This window comes from Synchiropus splendidus, chromosome 6 (assembly GCF_027744825.2).
Source record: "Synchiropus splendidus isolate RoL2022-P1 chromosome 6, RoL_Sspl_1.0, whole genome shotgun sequence".
In the NCBI taxonomy this organism is placed as follows: Eukaryota; Metazoa; Chordata; class Actinopteri; order Syngnathiformes; family Callionymidae; genus Synchiropus; species Synchiropus splendidus.
Window position 1 is genome coordinate 1,783,990 of NC_071339.1, and position 11,487 is coordinate 1,795,476.

At 47.0% G+C, this 11,487-nt stretch overlaps 1 protein-coding gene across 1 annotated transcript; it reads right to left on the reverse strand.

Moving 5' to 3' along the window:
* Positions 1 to 6,264: 6,264 nt before the first annotated feature.
* On the reverse strand, positions 6,265 to 11,130 carry LOC128761176 (inositol hexakisphosphate kinase 2-like). Its single transcript, XM_053869206.1, has 5 exons — positions 10,556 to 11,130; positions 8,417 to 8,648; positions 8,178 to 8,341; positions 7,897 to 8,072; positions 6,265 to 7,808 (listed from the first exon to the last, which is right to left on the reverse strand). Exons 1-5 carry the CDS (start codon positions 10,767 to 10,769, stop codon positions 7,221 to 7,223), a joined length of 1,374 nt encoding a protein of 457 aa, XP_053725181.1. The 5' UTR covers positions 10,770 to 11,130; the 3' UTR covers positions 6,265 to 7,220.
* Positions 11,131 to 11,487: the final 357 nt, after the last annotated feature.

Here is an 11,487-nt window from a genome sequence, read left to right on the forward strand (position 1 = left end):
TTTGGGATCTTAACGGTCCAGTTTGGATTTTTAGGATTGTTATTTGTTGTTTATTAAATCCCCAATGATGTGATTGGCGAGGGCCACTTCTCCCAACCACGCCTACTTTATTGCAGTTATTCAGGGGTCAGATGTCAGCTCCAGTGTGTGTGTGTGTGCTGTGAACACAGAGGAACAAAGAGAGGGGTTCATTGCGCGGTTTGTTGATCCTATTTAAGTTTGCAGGAGACAGAAATGACGTAATCCCTGACGCAGGATCTGCTCAGCTCAGAGTCAAGTGAAGGAAGAAACTAACTTCAGAAATGCTCAGCTGACAGCTTTCAGGTTTAGTCAGGAAAAAACAAAATGAAAAACGCATTCATTTCTCCATTGGTGTAAGGTGTTCTTCAGGTCAACGTCGTGCCAACCTGACAGAAATTCTGGACTCCACTTCAAAAAACAATGGCTGAGTCAGAATCTTATGACTCATATCATCATTCAGAGTTTTATACAAGACAAACCCTCCTCAGATTTCTCCTCAACACGGATCAACCTCCAGATTTGAAAGCGAGCTTGCCTGAACTTCCTTGTCGTGATGTAAGAAATTCATCTTGTGGGAGACGCCGACCTCATGGCGCAGCTCATACACATCACGTAGAGCAGGATTTCAGCACACTATTTATACATTTTAGTGAGTAAGAAATGGGGTAAAAAAGCATGGTGAATAAAAAATATATAGTGATGAATGTGATTGTATCTTTTTACATACGACGTGGCTTGTATATTGGTATATAACTAAAGATCTAGACAAAAGAGGGAGGAATATAATAGTCAGCTTTTATTGGGAGGCAGTCACGTTCTTCCTTTAACTACGCTTCAGTAAAAAGGCCCTCTGCTTTACTACAGTAACCCGGAGACAAGCAGGCCCGTCAGCAAGCTGCACACAAAGACTGTGTGGGAGTGAAAAGTCACAAGATCAGCATGAGACCGCGCAGAGCGGGTCACACCCTCCGCAGCTGTCTCCTTATCAGCCGTAGATTTTGCCACAGGCTGGATTATTTCCATGGCACACTAACAGCTGGGATTATTTTCCTACAGTCCGAGTGGACAGATGTGGCTGAGGGACACGCTGACACTGGTATGGACGTATGATGGAGGCCAGAGGTCAAGTTAGGTGGGCCTGAAAATCTCCCATGATCCCCCTCAGTCGCCCCGTAGCCAGAGGAACGGCCTGTTCCTGACCTCATGGTTTGTTACATAAACAGCAGGCCAAAGACCACTTCGTCTTCCCACTACAATTCAAGGGTTAATGAGGAACAACACAATGGTTACTGTAGAAAACCTGCAAGAACAAAGCAAGCCACTATGCTAAATTTGATCTGCCAGTTCTAGCAAACTGACTGCTTTGATGAAAGGCGATGGCAAATGTTGAATAAAAAATGTCGGGACACAAGTGCTGAGCCCGTTAATGTTTGCTGTTTCTGCTCTAAACACAGCGTGAGGGCTGCGCTCAGCTGGTGCTGAACTTACAGCCTGATGCAATAGGTTCAAAGGTCGTCCGACATCTGCGGGGCTTCGCGTCAACACAACAAGACTCCATCACACTAACTGGATACAAGCATAACAGGGGCCTTTTCAAAAGGTTGTGTCTCACACGAGAGCTGAAGGAGGGAAGCCTGGGATTATCGCTAAAAGACTAGAATTATGATGAAAATCCCCTCAATTTGAGATGAAGAGTGGCGTTTATTACGCATTATTGATTGAAGTCGTGACTCTTAAATCCAATGTTCACAAGCAGAGCTTTAGAGTTGATCCTGATAATATGTGAAGTGCGATAAGCTTGATGCCGCCGTGTCTGGGCCGCGGAGCTGCGCCCTCTTATAATGGTTCATGTTGGGAGTCGTTGGACTTGTCCGTGAGGAAGTTGTCCAGGTACTTGGTGTCACATCCGTTGGCTTGGCCTTCTGCGACTGGAGCAGCCCAAGGTCATCTCTGCCATCTACAGTCGGAGAGCACCAAAAAAGGAGCTGAAAAGAAGGTTAGAGCATATGGTCATAATGTAATGGCTGATAACAAGGCAACTTATCTGAGCTTAAATATTGACCACAAATAAAATGAACAATAAATCTCCATTCATGCCATTAAACAGAGGCAAAATAGTGGCAGTGAGTTGGAGTCATGCTGGTGTACACGCAGACTTGCACGCGCACCGAGGACAGGGTCATTTATCGGCCCCGGAGCTGACGTCCCGTAGAGGCACGTGTGGCTTTTAAATGACTTTTAGGAATCAGTGTATTCAGGGGTTCTGTTTCCTTCATCATCATCATCCTCATCATTGTTGTTATACTTACTGGATTAAGGATTTAATATATAGTGTCATTGTGTTTTCATGTTTAACGTTTAAAGTTATGAGTGTGTTTTGTTTTCGCCGTCTTTTCAATGATCACTGTTAAAAATGGCTTGTCTTTTCAACTTTGACCCCACTGAGGTCGGGAAATGGAACCAGAAAGTAAACAACAACACTCTGGCATTAAGAAAATGTCACAATGAAGCCTACCGGCTCAGGAGCGGCTCAGGATCAGAGCACTTGTGGTGCCCGGAGTGTTGCAACTTGTGCCGTTCCTTTTCCATCCAGTCTCACCGCGTTTATTTCATAGCTGCCCTCGTGCCATTGCTGGGATGAACATGAGTGCACGGACTGGAAAATGACAGCTGTTGCTTTAAAATACGGATTTCCCCAACATACCACAGTAGAAGGATGTGGACTAAAGTAAAACTAAAAACCTCCACCTTTTTCAGTCACCCTTGTGTATTTCATGCCTATAGTAACAAAAACACACAAAGAACAAAACCATTTTTATGTTCGCTTTGACACACACGCACAGGTCTTTGTGGGGACCCAGCGCCTCCCCCTAAACCAAACCATCCAAAACACATGGCTAAACTTAACCAGGACTTTTATCTGAACTGAAACCTACGTGTTATGACCATCTTCAAATGGAGGCATCGCCTTGTGAGGGCCACGTGAGGAGGTATTTTCTCCCAAATCGGCCCTCACTAGGATTGATATGCTTAAACACACACACGCACGCACATCATTGCTCATGTTTCATTCCTGCAACGCGGAACAAATGTCTGACGGGAACATTAGCGTTGCTTATCAAGTGAAATAGCTAAAGATGTACTTCGTGCTCTGCTCTAATTGGGTTATCTAGACATGGACTACAGAAGCAGGTCAGACAACAACATGCTCTTCACGACTGCCTACAATTCATAAATAAAAGCAACACAACCGAATCATTGGAAGAGGCGAGCGAGTCGTGGGAGAAAGTGCACACATCGACTGCAACATGATTCCTCGCTCCGACTGGAGTCTTATTGATCGGAGGTGCAGAGTTCACCCTAAGTGGGAAGGTTGCGTAAGTCCCAGTGACATCACTCCTGCCATGTGATTTGTGACTCATTGGTCCTGGAAAACATCTGGCGGAGGAATTCTGAGCTGGTGAGGAAGGCACTGGAGGGATCTCAGACACACACACACACACCACTGCGCGTTTCTTCAGTCCTGGTCTGGGTTTACGCTCGGTTCCTTCCTTGTGCTGCCTTTGCTCACACATGCACTTTTACCCATTAAACAGATCGAGGATATCATCTAGAACCTTTGAACTTGACCTCCATTAATCGAGGCTGTCACGTGTATCCACTACTTCGAGCCAGTTTTGCTGTCTTTTCGAGCACTTTGTTGTTTAAAAGCAGTGCCCTTTGCCCGCCTTCCACAGTTTATCTTCCTCGGGAAGAGTGACGCACATGCACGCCCATCGCTGCGCACCTCCACATGGGTCGCTCCTCGTTGTCCCAAAGATCATTGCATTAACTTCCACTGATAAAATATTAATCGGGGCCTCTGTTACATCATCACTCGCACACTATCGCGTTACAATCACATCATGCTAAACATGTGACAAGTCGGTCCTGAAATAACATCTTTGGATTTGAAGTTTTTTTTTTTCTAAATGCCAGGAATTGTTGTCACGAAAGTCCCGGACCAGAACAGACTGCTTTATTGACAAGGAGTAAACATGGACTCACAACTATCAGCTGCAGTGAGAGGATTGTGTTCCTGTTTGTGCAAAACTGGACTTGTAGAGCGACTTTGTATTTGTATCCCTTTAGGAGGTTTGCAGAGCCGCGGCGACTTCTCTGTTGTTATTTTTGGATCCAATGAGACGAAGTGATGCCTTGTGAACTCGGTCAGCACATTACGCCTCTCCCTTTCTAGAATTAACCTTGTTGACCGAGGGATTTATTTCAACAAGATCCGCAAAAGAAGACCCACTTGTGGTAATCATTTAAAAAGCATTTTGGATCCTTTCAGTGCTTTCACTCTTCATTTTGTACTTCGTCCTCCCCCACAAACATCACCTGTGCACAATTGAACACCAACAAAATAAACCATAGGAAATATATTCACTCCCAGGAAAAGGTTGGGACTCTGGATGAAATGGTTCTATATTTTCATGATTTACTCTCATGTTAGACTCTCAGCCAAACTATGAATGAGCACATCATGATGCAGTGAAATCTCTCACAGCATATATATTATTATATAGATTGTAGATTCTCCAAACAAGCCACCCTGTACTTGACTAGTGCTTTACTTACTTGTGGCGAGCTTCTCGAGGTCGTCACCTGGTGACTGCATCATGACGCTCACGAGGGTTTGCTGCCCTGTCCTGCTGGCTACTTTAGTAGTATGAAAAATCAAGTCCCTTTGCTACTTAATTCCACTACTCAATACTGCTTATTGTATGTGATGTACAGTATTCTGTGTGTTTCTACAATCTAAGTCAAAAGCCTGACATGTTCTTCCCTCTAAACTGAATGCATAAATGATAAAGAAATAACTGTAGCCAGGGTTGGATTGTGTGCAATTGTGTGTGAGATCCAGCCCATCTAGGGACCAAGTCAACTGAAAGAAACAATAGTCATTGTGATCCTGTTAAATTTATCGTCTGTCTGTGTTTTCTCCAGTCCCAACTGTCCCTGTTCCCAGGACTGGACTGGACATCAGTCAAGCCACAGGCCTCTTCTCAGAGCTTCCTCACCAGTTGAAAGCAGATGCCCCTGTGAAGTGATGAAAGCCTCACCAGATCATTTTGCTGAGGCAGAGGACATCACGTCTACAGGACCAGTCTCCAAGCCAGACAGAAGAAACATTGCATTTGTCGCCTTGTTGCGCAGCAACATTCTCATTACAAATAACTAGAAGAGAGGACACATTTCATGAGCTATTCAGTTACTGGGAACGATTCCACCGGCAGCCAGCGCTTGTAGCTGAGTAGAGTCCCCAGCAGTAAATAGCCTCACAGCCAGGGGTCTCACCCAACTGTTCTCCACTAGTCAACCCTGAATAAAGCCCCGCTGATGCGTCGGATCCAGCGTGAGGACGACTGAGGAAGGAAGCAGCCGTAAGTACTGTCTCACATATGTTGAGGCAAATAAGGCTGCAATGTTGTGCAAGACACTTCCTTTGACGTCTCTAAATGTCATGTGACGTCCACCTTGACAGGAAGCTGAAGACTGTGTTCTCTGCGAACCTTCAACGGCGTCACTCTGGTCACCCGCGGTGACTGGTGAAACTGGTGAAGATGGCTTCGCCCTTGAATCCCTCCCACTCAACACGTCGCTGCTCCCGATGTGGGGGTGTAATCCAACACCACACTATGCGCAGCAGTCGACGATGTCACCACAGAACTGCTGCCGGCTTTGAAATCTCTGTTAAACAGCTTATTGATGACGCAGAGCGTGATGTGTGCCAGATCTTGGATTACGCTTTCCCACCATAACACACACAGGAAACCCTGAGTAAGGGAGTTCTCTTTGGCAAGAGCCGTGTTTCACAGAAGCTTGTTCCAGTTACGTAAACTGCCTCTTCTCTCTCTCAGTATGGGTTGTACAGTTATATATCACTATTTACTATGATTAGTATTTAATGTTATTATCATCTAAATCTGCTTCAAATTTAGGTTTCTCCAGCATATGTTTGCTCTGCAGAACTATATTTTTCACATCAGTATGATCTAGATATCAGGGTAAATGTACACCGCACGTAAAACACATTTCCACACGAAAGTGTATTTCATTTCAGTGAAAAATAAATAACAATAATGACTTCAGGATTCGCTCAAATATATCAACTTTCACGAAAGTGTTACGACAAAATGATCCAAATGAACTGAACCTAAAACACCTTAGCTCAAAACAGAAAAAAAAAAAACACTGGACAAGATTTGTAATTTTTTTTACCACAAATGAATGCCTTTATTTTCCAAGACACTTAACACACATGTACACAAAAGTTGTTGCAATAACAAAAATAAATCAAACTCAGTATTGGAACAAACATTTAAAGTGGTTACTCGGAATGTTTCAATTTCCAAACCCCTTTCAAATAAATAAGTCTTTATAGAAGCTTTAACTAGTGTTTAAATCAATACATCTTCTCTTGTCCAACAAATCAGGAATGACATGGAAAATAAGAGGAAACGGTAAGAAAACAAGTTTGTAATCCCAAAGCAAGGTTTGTACAGGGGAGAACAACGGTCGGAGAAAAAGGCAGATCCCTTATTCTGAACCCAAATAACTTGTTCTCCACTCGCAAACTCCAGACCCAGGTGGCATAATGGACACACTGTGTTACTCAACACCAAATGTTTCACAAAGCGCACAAGTTGCTACAAGGCTGCAGAACCACTCGTCCAAGGTCAGCTTCTAAAGCCCCTGCTGAAATTGTGCCGTTCACCAACCAGCCCAACCACAAAAAAAGAGTTTTTCCCACGAAAGGTAAAGCACCACATCATGCTCCCAGCACTACACTTGAGCTTCGCTTGTCACAACCTTTCTCTCTTAGAGAGAACTTCAGTGGTCATACACAGGGGGACCTTTGGAGAGGGAGTGGGGCCAAGACCATGCTACCAGAGTCCCTATGTTTGTCAACAACCCACTTCTCTTCTCTCACGACGACCTTGAATGGCGAGTTCAGGAGCAGTTTGAAAACAAGTGCAAGTGTGGGCACAGTCGGCTCTGTCCTCTGGGCCCGACCTGGCGGACCCCTCACTGACTCGGGAGGAGCCGGAGGCACCCTCCGAGCAGAGGAGGGCGAGACCCTGTAGGACGATGCACCTTTGATGGAGCTTCAGCTCAAGGCTTGTAATTCAGACCGTGACGGCTCATGTCCAATGTCAATCAGTACTGTGATCCTCCAGCTCCGAAATGATGCTTATCAGATTCTGAAGGCCGAAGATGAAGCCGCTGTCCTGGCCTTCGTGAACCACGCTGTCTTCTCCGTAATGTCGACAGGTGGTGTGTGCAAAGTCGATCATCCGTACGTCCACAGCTGGACCGCTGGCCTCCCCGGAGACGTGGGACGAACGTCCACCGTTGCTGCCGCCGCCGCCGGCCATGCCGTTACTGCAACCGGACGGCGAGGAGCGAGGGAAGCCGTAGGCCCCTTCTTCCTCTTCCTCGTCCGACGGCTCGTCCTCCTCCCCCTCTTCTCCTCCTCGATGCCGGGGCCTGGTGGGGGTTCTGGGAGGATCTCCGTCGTAGATGATGAGGAGGGAGCTGGAGTAGAAGCGATAGGACTCGCAGGCCTCCAGAGCAGCTTGCATTTCCCGGAGTCGGCGTAGCACGGGGGACAGCAGTTCTTGGCGAAGGCGCCGACCGTCATGAAAAAACTGGTAAAGGGCCTCCTTAAAGCCAGCAAGCGTCAACTTGCGTCCGTGATACTTGTTCATGAACATCAGCTGGCCCGAGTCGGACTGGTACACCTGCGTAAGATCAGACAAAGCAAACGTGAGCACGGCAGCGCAACACCAGCAGCCCAAACAGGCCCATTCTCCAATCCCTGTGTCGTACCTGCATTCCACAAAGCCTCACTCCAATGGAGGCGGATGTGCTCTGCTGACACTTGCGAATTTGGTTGGCCTTCTTCTCTTCTGTTGCGTCATCTCCATGCTGGCGAGTGCCCATCTTCAAGTCCAGGACACATGGCATCGTGTAGCGCCACGTCAAGTTCTCCAAAAGGATGAATTCTGAGAACCATGGGTTAAGAATCACACGACACCATGGATGCAGCTTGTTTCCCAACCCAACAACAGAGAACACTTGTCAGTAGTTCCGACGCATAAGAAGGATACTGTATTGATTGCGGTGCTTGGAGTTCTCTTTCATCCTCTGCAGGTGCTGCTGGTGACATTTGAGACTCCAGGGGTTGTGTTTGATCTGTGGCACCATGTTGCTCTTCTCCAGGCTAAAGTAAAGAACCTCCGCTTGCTGCTGAGACTGCATCTCATCACGATAGCTGCCATGAAAACGTAATCTCAGGATGGGTCCCACGATAAGAGAACATGGCCGTTTGCAAATGGAGCTTTCCTACCTCTTCATCTTGTCCTCTTTCCGACTCTGACGACTCCGTTCTTTGCTGTAGTTGTCGTTCTCCATCAGCAGAGCAGAATGCTTCTTATGGCTCCACTTCACCATCTTGCTCTTGGGCTCGCAGTCGGAGGAAGGGTCCTTGTTTTCCACGTCGCCCGACTCGCTGTGAAGTGGGTATGCAATGAGGCACAGGTTCCCTTCTTCGTCCTCTTCGAAACTGACGGACACGACACCTGCCAGGACGAATAACAATGCATCTGAAATCACCTGGAATGATTTGCCAACCATCATTTAAAAAAACTTTTACAAGATGTTTTTAATGATTTCTGCAAAAAAAAATGAATAAAATAAAAGAATGAATGCATTCGTTCGAAAAACACGTTTCTTGAGAAAGTTCACACACAATCAGCAAATAACCCCATGACCCATGTTGAGCTGACACAGCACACAAGCGCCTGGGTTAATGTTTAAATCCCATTTTCCCTGGCAAACCAGCATTTGACCAATATGTGAGAAAGTGAAAACAACAAGCGAGATAGGAGCCGCGTGTGAGGGGTGTTATGTGAGATAATGAGTAACCAAAACAGAGCAATAGAATGGTGCATTATGTCATGGTCTCAAAGTGGGTTTTAAAGACCCCCCTCCCCCACTCCTCTGTCTACCAGGGTAAAAGTCCCTAGAAGGTTGTGTGTCAGGGGAGGGGCAGGTCACACGGAGAATACACAACACAGCCACACAAGCCGATAAAAAAGGGTTCACAAACAGCTGACGGGATTGCATCCAAACTGAAGAGGGAACAAATCAGAGTATCATATACCAAAACAACAGATGAGCCACCAGACAGCAGTCAATAATAACAAGTAAGGACGTGGATGAAACGCCTTTTTGCTGTAATATATCAGCCTGAGAGGTGACACACAACAGGTGTAATGATGTCACCGCCGTGGAAGCAGTCTTTCCTTATTGGCCTGGGCTGATGGAAAATACTGGTCACTCAAAACCTGCACCATCATCACACCACACAAGGAGCGTGGGAATGTGTGAGTCACTGTCTCCACGCCGGATATCATGGGCCTAATAGAATCTGCAAGGGCACTTCATACTTCAGAAGCATTATATTGTGCATCCTTTTTCAGCTTTGTCCTTCACAATGCCAAGCCCCGCAGCCACGTCAAATCCAAGCATCAGATCTGTTTCCATGCAGGGAAGTAATTAATACTGTTTTGATCTAAACACAAGTTGCCTGTCGAATGACCCAAGCCATTCGTTTATTGATGCAAGTCACAACTTGAGCTCAAATTCCGTCCCGGAGACGTCAAAGCCGTGAGCATTTCAGAACAGATCACTCAAGTAATACCAGCATACTACAAGCTGCCAAGAGCAAGAGAGCCCACAAGTGTCTACTCCTCATCCAGGGTCTTTTTATAGGGCCACGCTACATATCTCCGGGGTCAGATCCTCGTTGTGAGTCTTCTGTCGCCACATGATGTCTGGATCACTTTGTACCAGCTCTCATTGTTTGTGGGTGAACCACTCAACCACCCCAAAACTTGACACTGAACACATGTTGACCGTGTGCCACAGGATGCTTTTACACCAGGCCCAGAAACTGGATCTGCAAACCTCCTGAAGCTTCCTTACCTGAACATTTATTTTGGTTACCAGAGGAGCCTTACACGACCTCCAAGCCTCTTAAAAGCGGAGGGACAGCGTCAACCACCATTCGCATGCTAATCTTGCTGGCACATATTAGCTAGTGGCTCGGATCTCGACATGACCAGAGACACTAGCAAGGGATCGCGACTCACAAGGTCAACTTTGATGGAAGTTTTACGCTTCACTTCTTATAGAATGCCGTGGCTACGGTGAACTTGTCAGAGGGTCAACTTACATAACCACATGTGATAAGAGCGTTTCCCGTGAGAGACGCAGGACAGAAAACATACATGTATTGGACGCACCGTGAATACATGTGATAAAAATCGGTCATTCTTGTATTACCAAACGTGAGATATGTTAGCATTGGCGCTCGCGCAGGAGCTGCCAGCACTGACGGTGACGAAAGAGGAAGCCATGATGGAAAAATGAAAGCCAGTCAAAACAACCACGCGCATGCGCACAAGAGACGACTGGTTCTTACCTTTATATTGAGGGGTGAACTTCCGCATTTCAGGTGGGAGGCTTTTGTAGAACTGGTGCTCGCGGGGAATGAGTGGCTTGCAAATGGTCTGCTCCCCGAAGCGCAGCACACAAGAGTGTCCTCCCACCTGGTGCACGAAGGGTTCAAGCATCACTCCTTTTCCGGGATACGGAGTCCCGTCCCCCTGCATGAGCGCCTCCAGAGCGGGACTCATCCTCACTCCGCATCGGACAGCTGAGCTGGGCGGACCCACGTCGCACGGGAGACACGAGGCTCGGCCACTCGCCTGGCTCCCTATCCTGGGCCTGGTTCCCTGCTGGCTCACAGGGGGCGCTGTTGCGCGTCTTCGCCAAAGCAGGCAGTGAAAAACAAAAGGCTGAACAGGAAGCAGCCGACGAAATCCTCCGCCGCGGTCGTTCGCGTCGCGATCGGACAAACTCACACACCGAATCACACTGTATTCGACAAACTCCGTGTGTGTACGTGTACCAGTTTATACAATAACCGAATGGCCGTTTAAAAACGCGTGAACGTTGGAGCACATTCGTCGAGCAGCTCTGGACCGAAACTGAAGCGGGAGCTGCTCGACCAGCTCGGAAGACAGCGGAGTCAGAGAGACAGCCCCGCCCCTTGGCACGAACCACCAATCGGAGGAGCCCAATTGTCGCTGGGAGGAGTCAGGGCACCTTGCAGAGGATCAAGCAAACAAAGAGGAAGAGGAGAAAAGGGGGAGGGGAGCGCAGGAAAAACACTAGACACAAAAACACATGATGTACATTTCCCCCTGCCACCCCCCAACACACTGTACATGCAAGGAGATGTTTACAAATGTAGATCTCGAAAAGGCCTCAATTTTCCACGCAGTAAATGGGTCTGCGTTTCAAGACTCCACACACATATGGTGGTCACAGTTTAAAATATATTGAATGTAA

Coding starts and splice junctions, on each gene's coding strand:
- LOC128761176 (XM_053869206.1), bottom strand. CDS start 10,769: ATGAGTCCCGCTCTGGAGGCGCTCATGCAGGGGGACGGGACTCCGTAT. Junction 8,649..10,555: donor GTTCACCCCTCAATATAAAG/GTAAGAACCAGT, acceptor TCGTCCTGGCAG/GTGTCGTGTCCGTCAGTTTC. Junction 8,073..8,177: donor CAAGCACCGCAATCAATACA/GTATCCTTCTTA, acceptor CATGGTTCTCAG/AATTCATCCTTTTGGAGAAC.